The sequence below is a fragment of the Lissotriton helveticus genome, chromosome 12, assembly GCF_964261635.1.
Source record: "Lissotriton helveticus chromosome 12, aLisHel1.1, whole genome shotgun sequence".
NCBI lineage: Eukaryota > Metazoa > Chordata > Amphibia > Caudata > Salamandridae > Lissotriton > Lissotriton helveticus.
In genome coordinates this window covers 84,738,052-84,762,852 of record NC_136073.1, presented here as the reverse complement: position 1 = coordinate 84,762,852, position 24,801 = coordinate 84,738,052, and the positions used below count along the sequence as shown (strand labels likewise).

Here is a 24,801-nt window from a genome sequence, read left to right as displayed (position 1 = left end):
ACTGGCATATTTTAACGTTTTCTTGTTTCTAGGACATTAATAGGTTTTATCATTACATTATGTTATCGTTTCTTTGTTCGTTGTTTAATAAAAGTTCATGTTCATCAGTGGCCTACTGATTTTCGTTTTCCTATTCTTTTCTTTCCAGGTTGTTTCATGCTAAAGTTTCTGTTAACAGGATACAGTGATCACTTCGTTATTATTGCATATGTCCTTTTCACTAGGGGTGCTCTCTGGTCGGGCCAGATGACGTATCTCTAGTAAATGGTCCGGGTGAAACAGGTGCATCAATCAGTGGGGAGTAGATAGGCATGACAGATTACAACGGGGGAGAAAGGTCCGCATTACGTACCCTTTCACTATTTGCAAAGATTTTCCTACGTATATTTGCAAACAGGGAATACCTCCAAAAAGAACCAATTCCCAAACAGTCAATGTTTGGGGAAACAATCAATCAATGAGGAACGAAATAGGCACGACGTGTTAAAGGTTTGCGTTACCTACCCTTCACTATCTGCAAAGGGAGAGAGAATATTCCTATTCTTCCTCGTTTGCAGGCAGAGAAGATTCTTAAGAGAATCAACTTCGAACAATTCAATGCTCGATTCAAACAATCAACAAGGGGTACTGTGAACACAAATGAACGCCGCTTATGTACATACACATTGGTATTATCAACAGGTTGTTCCTAATGTTTCTATTTTAGGGAGGTCAAAAAGAGATCCCATTAGTGGCCTACTGATTTTGCTCGATTCCTTTTGTTTTTTTACACGATTTTTCGCTATCTGCAAAGACTAAACAGAGTATTGCGACTCTGTGCTTGTTTGTAAATAGAGAATGAACCAAAGAGAACAATCAATCAAATGGAGAGAGAAGCAGGCACGACGGATTACAATGGGGGCAACGGGGGCAAAGGCCTGCGTTAACTACCCTTCACTATCTGCAAAGAGAGAGTACTCCTAATAGAAATGAGGGGTGGGGGGCAGCATTCAAAGCAGATCAGTGTGCATAAACACGAAAATGTTTTTACTTACCACGTACTTGACATTCGACAGCTTATGATATTTGCTATTAAAAAACCATTGAAATTCACTGAAAAAACCATAGGTTATAGACCATATATAGTTAGGGATTAGCATTTAAAAAACCTTATTTTACTCACACAAAACCATTGAAATTCCATATATAGTTAGTTGCACTAACTATATATCGCGCACCCGCAATCCACTGCTGATCATGTCACATATTACATCATTCATGACATGGTCAGTGACATCACTGATGACATCACTGATGACATCTCAAATGACATCACTGATGACATCACTGATGACATCTCATTTGACATCATTCTTGTGCTAATACGATAAACCTCTTCAGACTCTAATATAACCTTAGATACACTCAGTGTATACAGACACTCACACACTGCCACTCATCCATGGAGTTACTCACACACCCAGTCAGTCATGCAAAGAAACAATCTCACCTCCATTTCTTCAACTATACAGTTAAACACACCTTACTTATTGAAACATATACTAACACATATTTACTCTCTTATACAATCCCTGATACAAGTTCACAATGATCGATACAACCACTCACTCATTCAGTGGCTCTCATGCACAGTTATTTATATATGCCAACTCTCACATGTACTGTGTTTAACATATGTACTTACTATGACATGTAGCATTGAGATATCCATTCACTCATCAATACACTCATGCACACAGTCAACTGCCCATGTAGCTGTTTCCACATGCAGTCTTGAACTCATACACCTAGTGAATAAACTGCTCACACATCTATGCATAGAGTCACACACCTTCCAGCCACCCCCACACAAACTCAATCTCCCATAGAAATACTTGGTCAACCAATTAATAACACATATAGCCTCTCGTATAGCTAATGATCAACACATGCAGCAGTTTACATCACAACAGACATAATGATGCACAAATTAAGACAGTTTAGTCACTAACCCATGCATTCAGTGAGACACATTTAATCACTCACTCATACAGTCAGTCACGCACCTACTAAATCCTTCATCCAGACACTTATACATCCACTCATTCTTCAATATGTAAGACATATTTTAACTTTACAGAAACATACAGTCACTGGATGTTGTCATCAGTGATGTCATCAGTGATGTCATTTGAGATGTCATCAGTGATGTCATCAGTGATGTCACTGACCATGTCATGAATGATGTAATATGTGACATGATCAGCAGTGGATTGCGGGTGCGCGATATATAGTTAGTGCAACTAACTATATATGGAATTTCAATGGTTTTGTGTGAGTAAAATAAGGTTTTTTAAATGCTAATTCCTAACTATATATGGTCTATAACCTATGGTTTTTTCAGTGAATATATATATATATATATATATATGTGTATATATATGTATATATATATATATATATATCATATTTAAACTTTACAGAAACACACAGTCAATGGATGATGTAATCAGTGATGTTATCAGTGATGTAACTGACCATTTAATGAATGATGCAATTTGTGACATCACCAGCAGTGCATTGCGAGCGGGTGAGATATAGTTAGCTCAACGAACTATAACGGCCGAATTTTACAGGTTTTGTACGACTGAAATGTCCAGCTAACTATTTCGTCCCTGAAACCTGTGTTTTTTTCAGTGAATTTCTATGGTTTTTTAAATGCTAATTTCTAACTATAACGTCCCTGAAACCTATGTTTCTTTCAGTGAATTTCTAAGGTTTTTTAAATGCTAATTTCTAACTATAACGTCCCTGAAACCTATGTTTTTTTCAGTGAATTTCAAAGCTATTTTAAATGCTAATTTTTAACTATGCGTACAGACTTAAGACATGTGCAGAAAGAGGAAGAAAGGCGCAGAAAGAAGCAAGAGAAATGCAGAAAGAGGCAACAGAAGTCCAGAAATACGAAGAAAAGTTTTTTTTTTTAAAACAAGAGATATGCAGAAAGACCCAACAGAGGAGCAGAAAGAGGGCTTGTTGCTAATTCATCTTGTGCCCCCAACTTTTTGCTGACTGGTACTGGTGGTAACTGACTCTGACTAACCAGGCCTGGAGCCAGTGCTATGCTAAAAGCCACTTAAAATACAGTGACAAAACCAACATACATTAGGGTACACTATGGGTTGGGGTACCCCTGTGATTGGCATTACCTCCCCTGTAAGGCCCTAGTACATATACAGCAGGGGGATTAAAACTACCTCTAACTCAGAGGTGCAGAAAGAGCAAGAGAAGTGCCGAAGAAGCAACAGAGGTGCCAAAAGAGACAAGAGAGGTACAGAAAGAAGCAAGTGAAGTGCAGAAAGAGGCAAGAGAGGTACATAAAGAGGCAAGAGAGGTACAGATAGAGGAAGGAGGGGTGCAGAAAGAGGTAGGAGAGGTGCACAAAGAGGCAAGAGAGGTACAGAAAGAGGCAGGAGTAGTGCAGAAAGAAGGAAGAGAAGTGCAGAAAGAGGCAACAGAATTGCTGAAAGAAGCAACAGAGAGTCAGAAAGAAGAAAGAGCAGTGCTGAAAGGACCAACAGAAGAGTTGAAAGAGGCACAAAGGGTGGAGAAAGAGCAAGAGAAGTGCAGAAAGAGGCAACAGGGGTACAGACAGAGGCAAGAGAGGTACAGAAAGAAAAAAGAGGGGTGCAGAAAGAGGCAAGAGATCTGCAGAAAAAAGCAACAGAGGTGCTTAAAGGGACAGGTGAGGTGCAGAAAGAAGCAAGAGAAGTATAGAAAGAGGCAATAGAAGTGCAGAAAGAAGCAACAGAGGTGCAGAAAGAAGCAACAGAGGTGCAGAAGGAGGCACCGGTGTGCAGATAGAAGGAAAAGAAGTACAGAAAGTAGCAACAGTGGTGCTCAAAGAGGCACAAAGGGTGCAGAAAGTTGTAAGAGAAGTACAAAAAGAAGCAGCAGAGGTACAGAAAGAGGCAGGAGTGGTGCAGATAAGAGTAAGAGAAGTGCAGAAAGAGGAAAGAGAATTGCCAAAAAAGCAACAGAGGTGTAGAAAGAAGCAAGAGAAGTCCCGAAAGAGGCAACAGAGGTGCTGAAAGGGACAGGTGAGGTTCAGAAAGAAGCAAGAGAGGTGTAGAAAGAGGCTAAAGAAGTGCAGAAAGAAGCAGCAGAGGTGCAGAAAGAAGCAACAGAGGTGCAGAAGGAAGCACAGGGGTGCAGATAGAAGGAAAATAAGTACAGAAAGTAGCAACAGAGGTGCTCAAGGAGGCCCGAAGGGTGCAGAAAGATGTAAGAGAAGTACAGAAAGAAGCAGCAGAGGTACAGAAAGAGGCAGTAGTGGTGCAGATAGAAGTAAGAGAAGTGCAGAAAGAGGCAAGAGAATTGCCGAAAGAAGCAACAGAGGTGTAGAAAGAAGCAAGAGAGGTCCCGAAAGAGGCAGGTAAGGTACAGAAAGAAGCAAGAGCAGTGCAGAAAGAACCAACATAGGTTTCAAAAAGACGCAAGAGGGGTGCAGAAAAAGGTAGGAGGGGTGCACAAAGTGGCTAGAGAGATACAGGAAGAGGCAGGGAGGGTGCAGAAAGAAGGAAGAGAAGTGCAGAAAGTAGTAAAAGAGGTGCTGAAAGAGGTGTAAAGGGTGCAGAAAGAGCTAGAGAAGTTCAGAAAGGGGAAACAGAGGTATAGAAAGAGGCAAGAGATGTGCGGAAATAGGCAAGAACGGTGCAGAAAGAGACAATATAAGTGCATAAAGAAGAAATAGGTGCAGAAATAGGCAAAAGGGGTGAAGAAAGAGGCAAGAAAGGTACGGAAAGAGGCAACAAAATGCTGAAAGAGGCAGGTGAGGTGCAGAAAGAAGCAAGAGTGTTGCAGAAAGAGGGAAATAGAAGTGCAGAAAGAAGCAACCGAGGTACAGAAAGAAGAAAGAGCAGTGCAGAAAGAACCAACGGAGGTGCTAAAAGAGGCACAGAGGGTGCAGAAAGAACAAGAGAAGTTCAGAAAGAGGCAACAGAGGTACAGAAAGAGGCACAAGAGGTGCAGAAAGAGAAACAAGGGATATAGAAAGAGGCTAGAGATCTGCAGGAAAAAGCAACAGAGGTGCTCAAAGAGGCTTATGAAGTGTGGAAAAATGCAAGAGATCTGCAGAAAAAAGCAACAGATGTGCTGAAAGAGACAAGTGAGGTGCAAAAAGAAGCAAGAGAGGTACAGAAAGAGGCAATGGAATTACAGAAAGTAGCAACAGAGGTGCAGAAAGAGGCCAGATGGGTGCAGAATGAGGAGAGAGAATTGTAGAAAAAAGCAAAAGAGGTGCTTGAATAGGCAAGAGGGATGCAGAAAGAGGCAAGAGCAGTGCAAAAAGAACCAAGAGAAGTGCTGAAAGAAGCAAAAGCGGTGCATAAGGAGACAAGAGAGGTGCCAAAATAAGGAAGAGAAGGTCAGAAAGCAGCAACAGAGGTGCTGAAAGAGGCACAAAGGGTGCAGAAAGAGGCAAGAGAAGTGCAGAAAGAAGCAACAGAGGTACAGAAAGAGGCAGGAGTGGTACAGAAAGAAGTAAGAGAAGTGCAGAAAGAGGCAAGAGAAGTGTTGAAAGAGGCAAGTAAGGTGCAGAAAGAAGCAAGTGCAGTGCTGAATAAACCAACAGAGGTTCAAAAAGAGGCAAGAGGGATGCAGACAAAGGTAGGAGGGTGCACAAAGAGGCAAAAGAGGTACAGAAAAAGGCAGGGGGTGCAGAAAGAAGGAAGAGAAGTGCTGAAAGAGGTGCGAAGGGTGCAGAAAGAGCAAGAGAAGTACAAACAGAGGCAACATAGGTACAGAAAGAGGAAAGACAGGTGCAGAAACAGGCAGGAAGGGCACAGAAAGAGGCAAAGGGGATGCAGAAAGATGGAAGAAAAGTGCAGAAAGAGGCAACAGAGGTACACAAAGAGGCACGAGAGGTGAGGAAACAGGCAAGAAAGGTGCAGAAAGAGGGAGCAGGGGTGGAGAAAGAAGCAAGGGAGGTGCAGAAAGAGAAAAGAAGGGTGCAGAAAGAGGCAAGAGAGGTGCTGAGAGAGACACGAAGGCTGCAGGAAGAGACAAGACAGGTGAAGAAAGAAGGAACAGAGGTATAGAAAGAGGCAAGAGAGTTGCACAAAGAGGGAAGAGGGGTGCAGAAACAGGCAACAGGGGTGCAGATAGAAGCAAGTGAGTTGCAGACAGAGGCAAGTGAGGTGCAGAAAGAGGCAACAGAGTTACAGAAAGAGGCAAGCGAAGTGCAGAAGAAGGCAAGAAAACTGTAGGAAGAAGCAAGATAAGTGCAAAAAGAAGCAACAGAAGTGCAGAAAGAAGGTAGAGGGGTGGAGAGAGAGGCAAGAGGGGTGCAGAGAGAAGCAAGACAGGTGCAGAAAGAAACAAAAGAAGTGTGGAAAGAAGAAACAGATGTGCAGAAAAAGACAGAAAGACGTAAGAGGGGTACAGAAAAAGGCAAGAGAGGTACTGAAAGAAGGAAGAATGATGCAGAAAAAGGCAAGAGGGGTACAGAAAGAAGCAAAGGAGGTGCAGAAAGAGGCAACGGTCGTGCTGAAAGAGGGAGGGAGGTCCAGAGAGTATAAGAGTTTTTTTTGCAGAAAGAGGCAAGAGAAGTGCAGAAAAAGAAAGAAATGTGCAGAACGAAGCGATAGAAATGCAGAAAGAGGCAAGAGAGGTGCAGACGGAAGCAAGAGTGGCTTGCACACCATTAGTACCAATTTAACACCCACATTTAGCAAAAAGTAACAGGTGCCCATTCGGGGTTTGCAAAGGGCCTTCCACCGCGCTGTAACACTTGTCACTGTATTTTTGGAAACGTTTGCGATAGAAACAAGGCTTTTTTTGTTAAAATCTGCAGATTAGGGAGCAGATGATGAATTATGTGTCTAATGCAGAAAATTAATAATTGTGCGAAAGTCGGTGCCGCCAAACAGTCACATAATTCCAGTGGCCCTGCTCATACCTCTGAATACGTCCACAAGCGCTCCTCAGTGATTCCTTCTTTTTTTGTCTCACTGAGTTCATAGTTGAGCTTCTATGGAAACGAGGAAGACTAAACCTGAGGTTACCACTCCACAACACAGACTACCATACCACATAATTACTCTCCATAACATATAATCACACTCTACATAATTCCTATACACTAAATACCACACACTTTCTATCCACATAATTTCACTGCACAACATACCACATAATTCCACTACACAGCGTACATCCACTCCACTGCACTCCAAATAACATTAGTAAAAAACTTTTGCTTTTACAACGCCAATAGCTCTAATTCTTGCAAATGGGAAACCTATTACATTGCAAACACTTCTTTAACTAGTAGTTGTGTTTGCAGAGTGGTGGAGAAAGGGTGATGGGCCTCTGACCAGCACTCACAGGAGTTACAGGAAGTATCAGGAAGGCTTATTGGCCCCCAAAGTCCTGCACCAGTAAATTGGACTTCATCCCCGATCGTGTAGTCTCCCAGTAGGCACGTTTGCAGAGTGGTAAATAAAGAGGGGCGTGGCCTCCAAAGACGTTTTAGCAATCCCACTGTGTGGGTCTTACTGGAGGTACCAAGAGGGGTTGTTGGCCCCCAAGGACATCTTTGGGGCCAATTACCCCTCCTATTACCTCCAGTAAGTCCTACACAGCAGGATTGCAAGGTTCTCATAGCAGGCCATGCACCCTTTGCCCACCACTTTGCAAACGCGTTCCCTGGTGCGCTCATGGATGGGGTAGAAGTCCCCTTCGCTTCTGGGGGTCCTTTACGGACCAACTAGCCTACCTCTTACTTCCAGTAAGCCTCACACTGTGGAATTGCTGTGAGGTAGACAAAAGCCACGCCCCCTTTCCCCGCTACTCTGCAAAAACGCCCCCCTGGTACGTTTTAAGTTTGGGAATTAAGTCCCCTTGAAAACTGAGGGTCCCTGGGGCCAACCAGCCCACAAGGTACCTCCAGGAAGTGCCACAAACCTGGATTTCTGAAAGTGGTCTGTGGCCATGCCCCCTTTTTACACAACTCTGTAAATGCTGCTCTTGGCGCAATGCTGCTTGGGAGATGAAGTCCACTTGTATCCTGAGGTCCTCAGGACACAAGAGGACCTCATTGCCCCATCAGCACTGTGCCAAGAGGCATGTTTGCAGAGTGGTGTAAAAAGGGGCATGGCCTCGGACCACCTCTGTGCAATTCAGCTTGTGGCGCTTACTGGAGGTACCTGGTGGGCTAGTTGGCAACCAGAGACCATCAGTATTCAAGGGGACGTACTTCCCCAACTTAGAAAGTGACAGGGGGCGCGTTTGTAAAGTCATTCGGGGCCTCTGACGAGTTGCCAGTTTCTTCTTTCTGTTATTTTCTGGAGGGGGCTGCATGACTCCCCTTCTCTGGGCCACTTTTGGCCCGGGGATCCCATCCCCGGGGCCTGGCAGGCGTGTTATTTTTAAAAGATTATTTGGGGCCGCGTGACCCCCCTCCAGTGGCCAAATTTGCCCTGGGGACCCCATTCCCCAGGGCCTGGCCAGCCTTCTTTTTTTTATAATTTTTTTGGGGGGGGCAGCGTGGCCCCCTCCTCAGGCCAATTATGGCCCTGGAGACCCCATCACCCGGGGCCTGGCCACACATTGGGGACTGAGGGGAGGGCCGAAAGCCCCGCGGTTCCAGCTGGCGCCCAGCCTCCTGCGGGACCTGGCATTGATTTTGGGCAAGGGGAGCTGCTAACATGCTAGCAGAGTTTGCTATGACAGGGCAGGAGCCGTGCTCCCGCCCTGCCATAGCAAACAGCCATGTCCAAGGGGTGGGCACCGCGGGACATTGCAGGAGACGGCCCTGGGGGGTGGTTACATATTTATTTATTTTTCCCAGGTAAAGATAGGGGTTGACTCAAGTTCTTTTCCCATCCCTGGAAATTAATTTCACAAGACCCTTGGGTCCTGGAAACCATTCAGAGCTTCAAAATAAATTTTGCAAAGGTCTCGGTCAAATTCTCTCTCCCAAGAGTACTGAAACTTACCTTAGAGAAACAAAAGGTGGTAGAAGTAGAGGTGGTCTCTATGATACAAAAAGACATAGAGGTTCCTTGGGAATGCCAAGTTTTTGTAAGTATGCTCTTCCTTGTGGAGAAAAAAACCCAAGGATGAAGACCAGTTATACATCTTAGGGACCTGAACAGATTTCTAGTCTACAGACATTTAAAGATGGAGGTAATCCATCTCTTGAGAGACATTCTAGTAGAAAAAAGACTGGCTCATGAAGTTGGACCTGAAAGATGCCTTCTTCACCATTCCCATAGCTATGCATTCTCATTTTTACCTCCAGTTCATATGGAATCACTGTCTTTTTCAGGTTCAGGCACTTCCCTTTGACCTATCCTCGGTTCCTTGTTGTTTCACCAAGGTAATGAGAGTGACTACATCCTTTTCGAGAGAGGGCTACAGTTTATTGTTTATCTAAATGATATCCTCATAATGTCCTAATATCATTCTCAGATTTTAAAGGATCTGTAATTGATAGTAAATGTTCTGGAGAGTTTGTTTTTCATAATAAACAAGGATAAGCCCATTCTGGTTCCTTCCTGGTCCCTAGAATTTTGGGATTTTACGATGGACACAATAAAGACCCATATTCTGTTGCCAGGGAAGACAATTACTAAGATTCTAAAGGAGATAAGATCTGTGTTGAGAGAGGACTCTATAATCTTAAGAGAGCTAGCCAGGCTTCTAGGCCTCCTTTCCTCTTCTATTAAAGCCATATATCTGGGGCCATTACATTATCAAGCTCTACAGAGGGTGAAAGCGAGAGCTCCAAGAAAAGGATCATGGTATGGGGTTAGTGTGATCATAGATAAAGAAGCCAGATTAGAATTGGACTGGTGGTTGTAGAACACGGATGCCTGGAATCACAGGGCAATGTCTGGGAGTTCCCCAGAATAAATACTAGAATTGGATGCAAACATTCATAGCTGGGGAGCACACTTGGGCAACCAGAGCACAGAAGGTTTAAGGTCTTAAATGGAGAGGCCCCACCACATAAATTATCTGGAGTTGACAGTAGGTCTCTATTCTATAATGAGCTTCAAACACTACCTACAGGACAGAGCTGTCATGTTAAAAATTGACAATGTGTCTGCAGTAGCATACATAAATCAGTTAGGGGAACAAAATCCTCAGTCTTGTCAGATTTGGGGGAAATAATTTGGATGTTCTGCCTAGAACACAAGTTCAGCTTGAGATCATGGTACTGACGGGGAAAAAACAGTATTGCAGCAGATTGAAACTTGAGGTTTCTGAAAGACTACAGCCCCTGGAAGCTGAACAAGAGCCGCTTCAGACGTCTCGGTCACTTATGGGGATCTTTTTGCAAGCAGATTGACATTTCCACTGAAAAAGTATTTCAGCTGGATGCCAGACCGGATGCTCGGGCAATCAATGCTTTCTTGCAACCTTGGAAGGGAACCCGAGCTGGTGCCTTTCCCCATTTTGCAATTATCCAGAGAGTCCTCCAGAAGGTGAGAAAGGAACAATGCTCCCTATTACTATTAACTCCCTTTTGGCCATCCCAGGCTTGGCTCCCAATGACCTTGGAATTTACCCTGGGCAGACAACTACGCTACGCTCGCGAAGTTTATGTAGTTTGTGCTACTTCACGCTACGCGAATTGCACGTAGCACTGTGCAAAATCGCGTAGCGTAGTTGCCTTTTTTTGCTTGCTCGCGGTCCTCAACATCAAGTTGGCGACCGCGAGCGGGCAAAATGATATCTCAGCGAGACTTTTTCCTCATTTGTAATCAGCAACATCAAGTTGCTGATCGCGAGCGTGGAAAATAAACCTCCCGGCGAGATTCTCAAAGCGGGGAAGTCAGGTTTCTCATTTCAAGTGGTCGCGTATGCTCGCGACCGCTCTCGTTGAGAAACTACCAGCCCGCGTTGAGAAAGCTGCCGCTCGAGTAAAAATATACTCGAGCACAGAAAACGACAGCTCGCACTGTGCAAGATGCAGTTTTCAATGATTGCACAGTGGGGACAAGCATCCGGCACTAAGCAATCATCCCGAACAGCGTACTACGCAGTTCGCGTAGTGCTACGCTTATCTCGCGTAATGCGAAGTGCACTTTGCGTAGCTACGCATAGTGCTACTACGCAAACTACGCCCAGGGTTACTTGGAATTGGCTTGCGATATTCCCTTGCTTCTACCGTCAGAGGAAAGCCTTTTAAGGGACATAGATGGAATAGAACAACCCCTGGTGAAGACAGGGATTTTGAGCCTTCTTGTTTGGAAAGTATCAAGAGATCCAATGAAATGTTAAGTCGTTCGGGAAAGGCTGTGCAGCTCCTTGAGTAATTCTGGGCTCCAGGCACCACTGGAGAAACAACGGAATATGGAAACATGGGTATTACTTGTACTTGGAGAGGGACTTGGGTCCAGTGGAAGCTCCTATAGTTGAAATGGTTAACTTCGTAGTAGAACAATTTGATAGGGGCCTTAGTTATAGGTCACTTAATTTTTGCAGATCTGCAATCTCAGCAGGACATGAGTTAGCAAACAGTAGACGTAATGGAAATATGTCTTAGTGTATAGAATTCATAAGAGCCTTAGGTTAAGGAGACTACCAAGACCTAGAAATTAGACCATATGGGATGCTAAACTAGTCCTGGATCTTTTCACAGCATGGCCTAGTAATATTTCAATCGAAAGGGACTTTCTATGAAGCTAGCTTTCCTTCTCTGTTTAATTTCCTGCCACCTCGTATCACATGTTAAAGCTTTAGAGGTAAGTAACCAGATTTATGATGCCTTTAGAGTGAGATTTGAAATCATTAAAACTAATACTATGTCAGACACAATTATTTATCCTAGGTTTGACTCTTGCAAAAAGGTGTGAATAGTAGATTGCATGACAGAATGTGTTACCAGAATGAGTGAGCATCATTCTGATAGTGTTGAGCAACTATTCATCTCATTCATGAAACATTTCAAGACTATATCATCTACTTCACTACCAAGGAGGCTTAAAGGGACTATGGATTTGGCAGGTGTTGACCGTAAGAAATTTCAAGCACCATCTATGAGAGAAGCTATGACTAACCAATCCATCTGGAAAGGTGGAAGACTAGAGGACATCCTTAAGGCTGCTGATTAGTCAAACTCTAATACCTCCGCAAAACATTTCGGTAAACTGTTCGAGCACATGTCGGATGTGTATTTACTGGACTACAAACATGCATAATGGTGGCTTCCGGTCTTGTAATAAAACAGCAATTCTCCTAATTAAATGCCAAGAGAATCTGTATTTCATTAAAGACCCAGAGGCTAACATTATCCACCCTCCCATCCCTGGAGTTGGTTGAAGGGTTTGGATAACAATATAAAGAAAAATGAAAAAAAAAGATAAAGAAAACCAAACAATACCAAATTAAAGGAGGTGAATTCATTTTTAATAATTCAAGTTTGTTATATACATTGTATTCATTTATGTGCTGTTTATTTAGAATGTCTTGCACCTATAGAGGATGTTCTAATACTCCTGGAAACCTCTATGAACTGGGTGTCTTCTTTCATTTGTTCTGCAATGCAAGTTCTTCGTTGTTTGAGAAGTTACTTTATTTACTGCTATGCCATATCTTTTTGGGACTTTTTGTATTACATGATGATTAATTTTGGGCCGCATTTCACAGAGGCAGGTTGTACTGTGGGCATGCCTATTAGAGTCTAGCTGTATTCTGTTCTAGAACAATTTTGTTTGTGGTGTAATACTTCAAAGTGGCTGTGTGGAGTTTGCATTAAAGGAATAATGCATAATGTTAGCCTCTGTGTCTTTAATAACATCTAGATTCTATTGCCATTTAATTAGGAGAATCACAATTTTTTTGCAATGGGGAACAGATTTTACCACTTAGGTTTCCCGATATGGTGAGCAGACTCTACCGCACAGTAATAGATGAATTTGCACAATTTGACATGGAAATACATCATCAAATAGGATTTATTGCGACACAAAGCCATAAAAGCAAGGTAAAGCAATGGTATGGCATGAAAAACATAAAACTAACTTCAATAAATACTTTCATCAAAAACATGGGAAAATAGTAATCATAATACAGCTCCCCCTAAACTGTAAAACATATAGTGAAATCTCTCAATCACTTAAAATCAGCTTTATGTAATCAAGCAACATTATAAACTGATCTAATCATATTGCATCTCTTGGCAAAAAGAGTATATTCAGTTTAGAGCACGTCATGTATAAGGCTGTAAATATGTAGATTAGTTCACATCGTATTATAAAGTGTTCTGTGCATAGTTAATAAGTCCTAGATGTTACTCACAGGGAAACGTCCATGAGGGGCAATGCATTACTATTCATAAGGAAATAGGAGTTGCTCACTATATATCATACAGTATATCACAATTTGGTGCAAGATGAGTGTATAGGCTGTATATAGTAACATATATTCTCTTTACCACCCAGCCTATCCGCGCCATTTGTCTTAATTGCCACATTTCCAACAGGAATCTACTTACACCAAACCCAATTAGGTAAATGTCATCATATTTAAACATCTGAGTGGCCACTTTATGTTCTCTGACTCCCAAACTTCAACACAGTTGAATGATCCATATTTGCCTGCAGTTATTATATAAAGGACATAAAAACAGGACGTGTTCAAAAGTTTCTTTAAGTGTACCACACATTGGACTCTGGGAACCAGGAGTCTCTTTCAAATGACCCAATTAGCTAGAAATGAAGCAAAAGGGAGAGTTCCATGCCGTAACTGCAAATACAGTCGCCTAGCCAATGGCGTTTGCCCGGGGGCAGCTGGCCTGGCTCGCGGGTGGCGGGGTAGGCAGGTTGCGGGTCACGCGCAGAGGGGGAGTTGCGCATCTTTTATAAAAAAACACATTAAAACTATAAATTAAACATTGCGCCGGGTCCTGCATCTTTGCTCCTGCTCTTCTCCGTCTTGGAGTGAAGCACAGCCAGACCCCACTGACCAATCACAATGCTGTGTTGTGATTGGTTTTGAGCGTCCTGGTTGATGCTCAACCAGGGAATAAGAACCTGGGCTTGTAATGCAGCCTGCATGGAGAATGGTGAAAGTGAGCATGACTGGTTTGAGCGGCCCGAGAGGGACCACCAAACAGTCATTGCACACTTAGGAGTGGGCAAACCACTGCTCCCCTGCCCTGCTTCAAGATAGGGATGGGTGGAATTTGCATAATCGCATTACGCAAATCTCCGCGAAACGGTAAAAAATCTCTGTGAACACGCAGAAATTCCGCGAACATACGGAATTGCTTATTCGCGATGCTTTTTTCCAGTTCGCAATTGCTGTTTCCGTGCTCGGGGAGAAATATCTTGCAAACACGCATTTTGAGAACGCGAACAAGCAAACAATTTTGCGAAGTCGCCGAACGCAGAATTTTGGGCAATTTTTGTTCTCCGCGGAATGCAAAATTACCCAAATTCCGCAAATTCCGCGAGCGGAATGGAATTTGCCGCCCTGGCCTACTTCAAGAGCAGAGTGGCCCCGCCCACTCGCAAAGCAGCAGGAGGCATACAATGATAATAATTTAAAGTTATTACAATTTTATGCTTCTTCTCTCACCTGTACAAGACCTTGACTGAGAGAAAGGTTTCTGTCGGAGGTCCATAGCTCTGAGCAAGTAGCACTGAATCTTTACTACATCAAAACGCTGGTTTAAGCAGTGACGTGGAAGGTGCCCTTGATAAACTAGGGGAGCTCCACAAACTTGCAAGTCCTACATCCAACAGGGTAACCTTGATATATCTTATCCATGGAAAATCTAAAGGGCTAGGTTTAGTCAAGATTTCGTCCAAATAGGAAGTGATCTCTGGGGTGTGCCAAATTCTCCTCTAATATAGTAGGGGACTTAACCCCACTCTAATGGAGAGTGGTCGCAACCCAAAATCCAATATGAGTGGAAGCAGGGGGTACTTATAGGGAACACTATCAGCTGTTGCATAAAGCATTTTCCTACCCCTGTGAGAGAGTCCACATAATTCTGCTCCATAGTACACCATCTCTAGTGGTCGGAAGTAGGATCTTTGTAGCATCTTGATAATTCCTACTGCTACTTGTTTCAGTTTAAGCATACCGTGTAAGAGATGTGCATGGCAGCCCAGGTGATCAGGTAAAGTCATACCCAAATAACCTAAAGTGCTTATGAGCTCAAGTGAGATCCCTTTTAACTTTGGGTTTGCCCTAGTGAAGCTCCCTCGGTTCAAGATCATGAACTTCGTCTTGTTCACAATGATCTTCAAGCCCCTTTCTTGGCAGAAGCCATCAAAGCACTTTATAAGCCTCTGTAGTCCCATTGGCGATTTATAGAGGAGCAAGGTATCATCCGCGAACATAAGTGCAGGGAACATCAGATTTATCAGCCTGGTTGCATCATTTTCATACCTCAAGATACTCAACAAGGCCATTCATGAACTGTGAACTGTGGACGCACCCCTGTCTTACCTGTCTGTTCACTGGGAAGGGTTCTGTTAGTTTGCCTGCACTACCACATCTCATTTGCACATAATTATCCATGTGAAGCTTAACTAAGATGTCAAGTAATTAGACCAGGACCCCCATATCAGCAAGGACCTTCCAAAGGATCTTTCTACGGACTAAATCAAAGACCGAGAGTAGGTCCACAAAGAAGACGGATGATCGGCCTTTGCCCAAGGTAATGGCTTTCAAATACAGCATTTGGAGTAAAACCACCTAATTGACAGTAATTACAGACTGCCTAAATCAGAACTGCAGCAGGGTTAGCAGATCGCTAGAGGCCATCCAATCCTGCAATGTGCCCAGGAGTACTCTACAAAATAGCTTTTGGGCACTATCAATAAGACTTATGGGCTTCTAATTTAATGGGGTGTACCGGGGGCCTTATTTATAGCTAGGTATAATTTTGTCCCCTGCCCAAGTAGAGGAAATTGAGGCCCCGTTAGTAATAGCAGAAAATATGACTGCGAGATAAGCACGCCAAAAACCAGGTTCATTCAAAAACAGGTCACTGTGGATTTTGTTAAGGCCTTGGGCTTTCTTTGGGACAATGCCTCAGATTGTTTTTAGCAGTTCCAGTTACTTTCCATGGAGCATGGCTCGTCCTGGCTTCCAGTTGCCACAATATTCCAAAAGTACCTCTCTCACACCTCCAGAAGGCACTCCCGTATTACACGGTAAGAACACATTTTTGTAAGGAGAGCATTTGGTATTATGAAAGAAATTTGGAAGACATTGACCTGGATTCAAACCTGGGAGCCTTACCTTGCAAGGGCATGGCACCTTACCACAGAAGTAACAAAAGTGCCACTGCAGTTTGAATGTATTTACATCCTGGACTTTAGTAGTGCAGGACACCAGTCATTATTGTTAAATGATCAATGACATGAAAAACAGACACATTACCTCATACTTCTTGAGCATACCCTAACATTCCATCCAGCCAAGTGCTTCTTGTTGGGTCAGTAATGAACCAATTTAATACATATTAATTAGTGTCATCAGAGGTCAGCTTGTGGCTGCTAACATGGATACAGCTGTGGCCAGTGTTGGAGAATCAATCAATCAATCAATCACGGAATTTGTAAAGCGCGCTACTCACCCATAGGGTCTCAAGGCACTGGGGGGGTCCGCTATTGCTCGAAGAGCCAGGTCTTGAGCTGTTTCCTGAAGGAGAGATGGTTCTGGGTAAGTCGTAGGTGGGTGGGGAGGGAGTTCCATGTCTTGGCCGCCAGGTAGCAGAAGGATCTTCCTCCGGCGGTGGTCCTGCGGATGCGTGGGACGGTGGCAAGGGCGAGGCTGGTGGAGCGGAGCTGGCGGGTGGGCGTGTAGAATGCAAGGCGGTTGTTGAGGTATGTGGGTCCCACGTTGTGGAGAGCCTTGTGTGCGTGGGTGAGGAGTCTGAGCGTGATCCTCTTGCTGATGGGGAGCCAGTGCAGGTCTCTCAGCTGGGGAGTGATGTGGCTGAAGTAGGGGGTGTCCAGGATGAGTCGTGCTGAGGCGTTCTGTATGCGCTGGAGTCTTTGCTGAAGTTTGGCTGTGGTTCCATCGTAGAGGGTGTTTCCGCAGTCCAGTCGGCTGGTGACGAGGGCCTGGGTGACCATCTTCCTGGTGTCGGTGGGGATCCACCAGAAGATCTTTCGGAGCATACGCAGTGTGTTGAAGCAGGCTGACGAGACGGCGTTAACTTGCTTGGTCATCATGAGGGAGGAGTCAAGGATGAAGCCCAGGTTGCGTGCATGGTCGGTTGGATTGGGTGCGGAGCCCAGGGCAGGGGGCCACCAGGAGTTTTCCCAGGCAGAGGGGGATGTTCCCAGGATGAGGACTTCCGTCTTATCAGAGTTCAGTTTCAGCCGGTTGAGCTTCATCCATTCTGCGACTTCTTTCATTCCTTCCCGGAGGTTGGCTCTGGCGGTGGCGGGGTCGTTGGTGAGGGAGAGGATGAGCTGGGTGTCGTCGGCGTAGGAGATGATGTTAAGGTTGTGTTGGCGTGCGACGGCTGCGAGGGGGCTCATGTAGACATTGAAGAGGGTGGGGCTGAGCGAGGATCCTTGTGGGATGCCACAGATGACTTCGGTGGCCGCTGATCGGAACGGGGGGAGGCGGACTCTCTGGGTTCTACCGGCGAGGAACGAGGCTGTCCGCTCTAAGGCCTTTCCTTGGATTCCGATGTTGCTGAGGTGCTGTATTAAGGTGCGGTGGCATACGGTGTTGAAGGCTGCCAACAGGTCCAGGAGGATGAGGGCCACTGTTTCCCTGTTGTCGAGCAGGGACCTGATGTCGTCGGTGACTGCGATGAGGGCGGCCTCGGTGCTGTAGTTTGCTCGGAAGCCGGATTGCAAGGGGTCAAGGTATCCGTTGATCTCAAGGAAGGCGGGAAGTTGTCTGTTGACGGTCTTCTCGATGACTTTGGCCGGAAAGGGGAGGAGTGAGATGGGGCGGAAGTTCTTTAGGTCTGTGGGGAATGCGTCTGCCTAAGATCTGGGAGCCTCCACGATCCCCTTACAACCTGCTTCTGGCTGTTTACAAAATGCTTTCACTATCACTGGGGGACTATACCATTCACCCTATGAATTTGCTGCATTGTTCCCATGTGGCTTCCGTTTGGATGTGGGAAGCATGCATTTAATGGAATTTTGAAAAAATGCTGGTGCATGCGGTCCGGTCTGTGTTCCACTGGGATTTATTTGTAGTTTTCATTCCAGACTTTACAAGTACCACTTTGATTCAACTTACTTTTTCTTAAAGACTACCCGTGGATACAGCAATACACTCACTGAGGTGTGACCTCAACTGAAGGGCCCACAACAGATCTGTTCATCCGATTCTGTGTTATTTAACTATTATACATCTCTTTCCCTCATAAGATGTTTCTTCGCCCATAGCATTTTAGCTCTCCTGTTTGACCCTGTCCTCACGAGTCTGTTCCCTGACTGGCTCTGGCTGCCGACTCTTACCTGCACAAACCTTTCATCCTGACTCTCACAGCACTCATTACTAAATGATGGCCAGAGGATGAAGCAAGAAATACACTGGAATCCGATCATAGAGAACCCACCACTTACTGCCCTGCAAATTACAGTATAGATAGTCGGTTACTGTAAGATGCTGTAATAGCTCCCTCTATCTTTCCTTTTCTCTCTCTCTTTTCCCAGTTTTTGTATAGCTTTAGAACGAGGAGCCTAGAACAGGATGCTCTTTCATCAAGCCTTTGGGCCACATGTATCCAGCAATTTTGCATTCGTAAAAGGAACAATTCGCAGAAACGGCCAATTTGCAAATGCAAAACAGGCTTTTCTCATGTATCAAACCCTATTTTGCAATTTAGTAACCTGTTACCGGATCGCAAAATGGGTTTGTGATTCGGTATTTGAAGGGGCGCATTTAGAGTGTCCCTTCCAAATACCGAATCGCAGCATATATATGCATGCTTTGTGACCGTGAATGCAATCGCAAAACATTTGTATTTTATCACCAACTTCAAGATGGTGGTAACCCATTCGCAAATAAGCAGGGTGGAAAAAACATTTTTTGAGAGCAGGCAGTGGTCCCATAAACCATTGCCTGCTCTTAAAAAATAAAAATAAAACCTTTTTTTTTCTTTTTTAAACGTACCCATTTTCCTTTAAGGAAAACGGGCTGCATTTAAAAAAAAGAAAAGAAAGATTGATTTATGAAAAGCAATCACGGACATGGTGGTCTGCTGAGCCTAGCAGGCCACCATCCCTGTGCATTTTAACGCTTCCTAGGGAGTTGCCAATTTTGACCTACCTCATTAATATTAATGAGGTAGGCCGATTTGTGACCCCCTGGGATTCGGTAAATAAAACACTAGAGTTTCATACATTAGGAATAGAGATTACCAAATTGTGATTGGCTGAAAACCGCAATAAGGTAATTGCTATTCCAAATGTTGATACATATAGGCCTTGTCCCTTACAGGGAGTACGGATATTCTTTTGTGATAGCCAACCTTAGGCATTTTTCAGGAAGTTCTAATGTCAACAGAACTATAACAAACACAAATTCTTTGAAGTATCACATGATTTGTCATTTATTAGAAATACTATTTTTTTGGGTTTGGTTAATATAGAAGCCAGTTAACATTGTTTTGTTTAATCCCTATAGGAGAGAGCAGGTCAAAACCATGCAGGATACTTTTCTTCAACCCAGCAAGGGAAGTGGTTCCCTCATTTGTGCCAGAAAGGTTTTTCCTTTTTGTGAGCTCTGCCGTAGACGGCATCCCTATCACAGGAAGAAGCAATATTGCTTCTGGATGTTTTTCACTTCTATTCCCCCCCTGACTTGCTAGTGTGTGGTATTTTCTTACACAAAATTAACTGTGGATTTTTCCATAAACAATCTTTTTTTTTGTTGATAATTCTCCTACAAAAAGTACAAAACAATGTTTTGTGAGTAATTCCCTTAGAAAAACCTACTTTTCAGCTCGGGCTCTATTTTTAGGCATCTCAAGTTGGGAACATTGGTAAAAATCAAACTTTGGCAACATTTTTTTTACTATGCAGTTTCTTTTTGCACTTTTGCTCACAGCCTATTCTAACCTTCTCTATTGTCATGTGCACATCCACACTGGTGATGGTTGTTGCTGAGCAATTGCAGAGCAGTGATGTACCTTTTTGATGACCTTGATATGGATGCTTTTCTATAGGAGGGCATGTTTTTCTATTGTCTTACATTCCCAAGATGTATGAAATATAAATACTTGGAAGAATGCTTACCTCCCACGGATGGAAGTCCGAGATATTTGCACAGGTTTTTTTAATGAAATGTTCCCCATCTTGAATGCATATCCTCAGATTGTCTAAAGCTAGAGCTGTGGCATGAACCGCTTTGTAGATATTGTAGGTAATTCTAAAGTCCATTATTGTGTTCATTGGAAGATTAACCAGTTTCTCAGTCCCTGTACAAATTTTTGTCTTGTTGTCCCATAACAAGAAATGTATCTGGTCCAACCATTGGCAGCTAAAGGCTTCTTCCCAGAACCTTTTTACAAAGATATCTCCTTGAGATGTTGCAGGGTTAATACTGGTGAAATACCCTTCAAAGCCTATCATCTCCCCACTGTGTATTGCAAATCCTATTGTGCCAGAAAGTATTTCTGAATATTTCTTGCTGGATAGAAGAGAATTTGTTGACCATGCTTCACTAGCGATCCATATATTGCCTGTTACATTCTGCCTCACCACCTCATCAAAGAGACGAACCAGATAAACGTCAGATGAGAAGATGACAATGGCCATGGCTTCTGATGTTTTCATAACTTGGGTAATATGAAAAGCATTATCTTCAGCTTTGGTTAGGTGGATGTTTTCACTGAAGGCCACACAAACACCAGTTTTGATTAGCTCTTGCTTTAACAATTGACTTCCCAGTTGGCCATAGTCATCATCTGCAGCCAAAATTCCAACCCATATCCATCCAAAGTGCATCACTAATTGAGCCAGACCACAGGATTGGACGTCATCACTGGGAATGGTGCGGAAGAAGGAATGAAATTGGTTCCGGTCACTTAAGAGTGGGCTTGTTGAAAAATAACTGATCTTTTAAAAAACAGAAAATAAATGTTAACACATTGGAGTTTTAAAATGACATTTGCAGAAACAGTCACTGTGACCAGTGACACCTGGATCCCAGATCCCCACCCACTCGGGAATATTTGTTTAACCTTGCCTGGCTGTCATCTTCTTTTTCTCAGTAGACTAAGGTTACTGTTTTACTGGGGAACCTTCATTTAGAATACACTTAGACAAAATATAAAAAATAAAATTAGCAAAAACATAGTAAAATATTTAATATTTAATACATTTTATATTTAATAGGTAAATTAAATCAAACATTTGTCTTCTACTGGAATTACAGGCTGAAAAATAATTGAGAGCATCAAAAAGAAAACGCTTGAACAAGAGAGAGGCTTCACATATCCAGCCTCTTAGGTTAGGGTTCCTGGCTTTGAAGGAGACGCGCCTTTTCATTGTACGATATCGCTCAGCCATTCTCTAACTTTCCTATAAGTATTTCAGAGTCAGCATTTAGTACTCAATCTGCCTTCAGAATGAATCTCTGAAGCACCAATCAAGAGGGGGCATTATACAAGAACCAGGGTGGGGCTTGATGTACTATATGTCAAAATATCGATGGCAGAAAAATCATGGTATCAAAATATCATTGATCAAAATAAGTAAGTTAGTATAGATAACACTAGATTTACTATTCTTAACTCTACATCTACATATCTAACTTGTTTATATATATATATAATATGATGTCATAGAACATGTCATGTGCAATGTCATATGTGAGGTCATAAATAGTGCATAGCGGGGTGCCACTTGTAGTTAGCACTGCTAACTTTATCTGGTGAATTTCTGTGTTTTTTTTTGTTCAAAATGGTAATGAAATCACTGACATATTCACTAAACTATAACATTGTTTTGTATCTCTGAATTTCTACATGTTCTTAGTAAAGTAGCTCTTAATTGCCACATGTGAATGAAACCCTCCTTCGTGCACGGCTGGTGGTTGTCTGCCATTGCCTGGCCTTCAGTCAGACCCTGCAACAACACCCCTGATACAACCAACTTTACACTGTGTACGGCCTTTGGGAAAGATCAATTCTGGCACTACACACTCTGCAGGTCATACCCTGGACATTATATTTACTAATTCACCCTTCATACTTGCTGATCCCCCTTGCCCATTGATGTGGTCAGATCACTCTATGATCCCATTTAGGATCAATAGTTGCCTTAAAAACCAAACTACTATATGTCCCCTGAATGGCCTCCAAAGGCAATGGCATAAAGTCATGTATAACTGTTATAGCAAAATATATGATCCTCCTGTTTTCAATGAAAACATGAACGGTACTAAGAAATTTAGGGTTTTTAATGATGCCATCAGTGCAGTAATAGACACATTGGCTCCCGTGAAACATCGACATAGCAATTCCCGGAAAAAAGTGAAGATTTGTATACTGCAGAGTTACGTAGTGATAAAAACAGATGCAAACACCTGGAAAAATCTGGCGTAAATCCCATTTGGAAATAGAGAAGCTTAATAAGAACTTAAAAATGGCAGGTAATTCGACTAAGGATCTTTATAAAATGTGTACTTCCTTCACCAACCCTCCAGCGTGCGCCTAGCAGATTTCCCCCTCTCAGGGACTATGTGACAGTACAGCTGTGTATTTTGATGATAACACGGACTAGAGGTTATGATGAAGGCCTGAAACATTTCAATGCCATCCAGGTCTCTAAGGTGGAAGCCCTGCTTAGAATTGCGAAATCTGGATCGTCGCTTGATGTGATGCCGGCACACATATTTGCTCTCCTTGCACCTCTCCTGGCCCCTTCCATTTCGGACATTTTAAAAACTTCTTTATGTGAAGGAATTATGCCTCTTGATTGGAAGGCCACTCAGGTGCTACCAATTAAGAAGAAAGCTCAGTTGCCTGCTGAAGTGCTCTCTAATTATCGCCCCCATCTCACGCTTGCCGCTTATGAGTAAAATGGCGAAGGGTTATATCAACACTCAGTTAATGGGTTATCTTGGTTTCCAAGGCATTCTTGATCCATCCCAGTCTGGGTTTAGACCCAATCACTCCACAGAGACAACTCTCATTGGGGTCACTGACCACATACAAAGGGTCTTGGATAGTAACAAAACAGTGCTGCTGGTCTTGTTGAATCTGACAGCAGCCTTTGATATGGTCTCTCATCAGAAATTGATTTTTCAACTCAGAGAGGCCGGTCTGCAGGGAAAGGCACTTAATTGGCTCGCCAGCTTCTTGGACCAGTGCTCCGGACCATAAATCTGGGTCCCCTCTGATTCCTAACCCTGAAGCTTACCAAGGGGGTGTCCCAGGGCGGGGCCTTGTTTGAGTCCTACCTTGTTTAATATCTATGTGGCCCCCCTAGCAAAGATCATCAGGGAGTACGGTTTTACTCCACTTTCCTACGCTGATGATACTCAACGACTCATATCCACACAGAGTTAATTGATCAGCGTTTTTCAAAGGGCATGCTAGCCATATCAGGTTGGATCACAGAACACTTTTTCCAGCTGAATGCGGCCAAGACCGAAATCCTGCTGTTTGGCTCGGCTCAAGCTTCCTGGTCCTTGAAGTGGTGGCCTGCAGTAATAGGCCTTGCCTGTCTCCTACTACAGTTGCAAAAAATCTAGGGGTCCATTTGGATGTATTGTTATCAATGAAGGATCAAATATGACTACTTTGAGCCTTTTGCATAGAGTGTTCCTGTGGCTGCCTCTTTATGTATGCAGAACTCTGATGTAGGCTTTGGTCATTGATTGCCTGGATTATTGCAATGCTCTACTGGCATCTGCTAATGAGTCTCTTCTCCGTAGATTACAGATTATACAGAATGTTGCTGCAAGCCTGGCTCTCAAAAAGCTGCCACGCACATCCCCAGGGCCATTGTTAAAACAACTCCACTGGCTTCCTATCCGCCAGAGATTTAAATTCAAGCTTTGTTGCCTCGCTCATAAGGCTCTTTTTTGGTACGAGCCCTAGCTACCTGGTGGACAAGTAAGTATAAAGTCTATTGTCCAAATCGTCGACTCAGATCGGAAGGTAAAGGGTTGCTAGTGGTCCCCTGCTACAGGAAAATATGAACAGGAGGCAAAACTGTTACTTACCTTGCCCCAAAATACTGGAACACCTTGTCGGAGGACTTGTGCAAATGCCCCAGTCTTTTTCCCTTCAGGAAACTCCTGAAGATGGAATTATTTCGGGACTGATCTGTGTCTGTCCTGCACCCTCTCTATGGTAGCGTGGAGATACCCCTGTGGGGGTGACTCCAGCGCTTTGTAAATCCCTTACATAGATACATACATGTGCAGTGAGGGTTCAGCCATAGGGCCTGACACTGAGGACCCCATCCCCTGGGGCCACTTACTTAAATGAAGGGAAGAGGGCTGTGTAGGCCCCCCAAGTCTTGCTTTGCCATAGGAACCCCATCCATTAGGGCTACTCTTTTAGATATATGGGAGGGGGTGTTGGTGGTGTCCCACCCGGGCTGAGTTTGGCCCCCGGGACCCCATCCTCTGGTGCCCAGCATACATTTTCTGTGGATGGGGCACTGGGAGCCCCTTCCCCGGGCTGATTTTGGCCCTGGGGACCCACCCCCAAGGGCTGGTGGTACTTTTCAGGGGGAGGGTACAAACAGGCCCCTTCCCATGCAAATCTTGGCTCTAGGGACCCCTTCCCCCAGTGCCCCGTGCATTTTACAGGGGGACAGGGACATGCAGCCCCCTCCCTTGGCCAACTTCATTCCCGGG

General features: G+C 43.8%; 1 protein-coding gene across 1 annotated transcript in view; it reads right to left on the bottom strand.

Moving 5' to 3' along the window:
- The window catches only part of LOC144797883 (extracellular calcium-sensing receptor-like), a 174,467-nt gene extending 153,534 nt beyond the window's left edge, over positions 1-20,933 (bottom strand). Inside the window, exon 1 of the mRNA XM_078668685.1 lies at positions 20,223-20,933. Coding sequence (XP_078524811.1) covers positions 20,223-20,933 — 711 coding nt within the window. The remainder of the gene's footprint in view (positions 1-20,222) is intronic.
- Between the last annotated feature and the right edge of the window lie 3,868 nt (positions 20,934-24,801).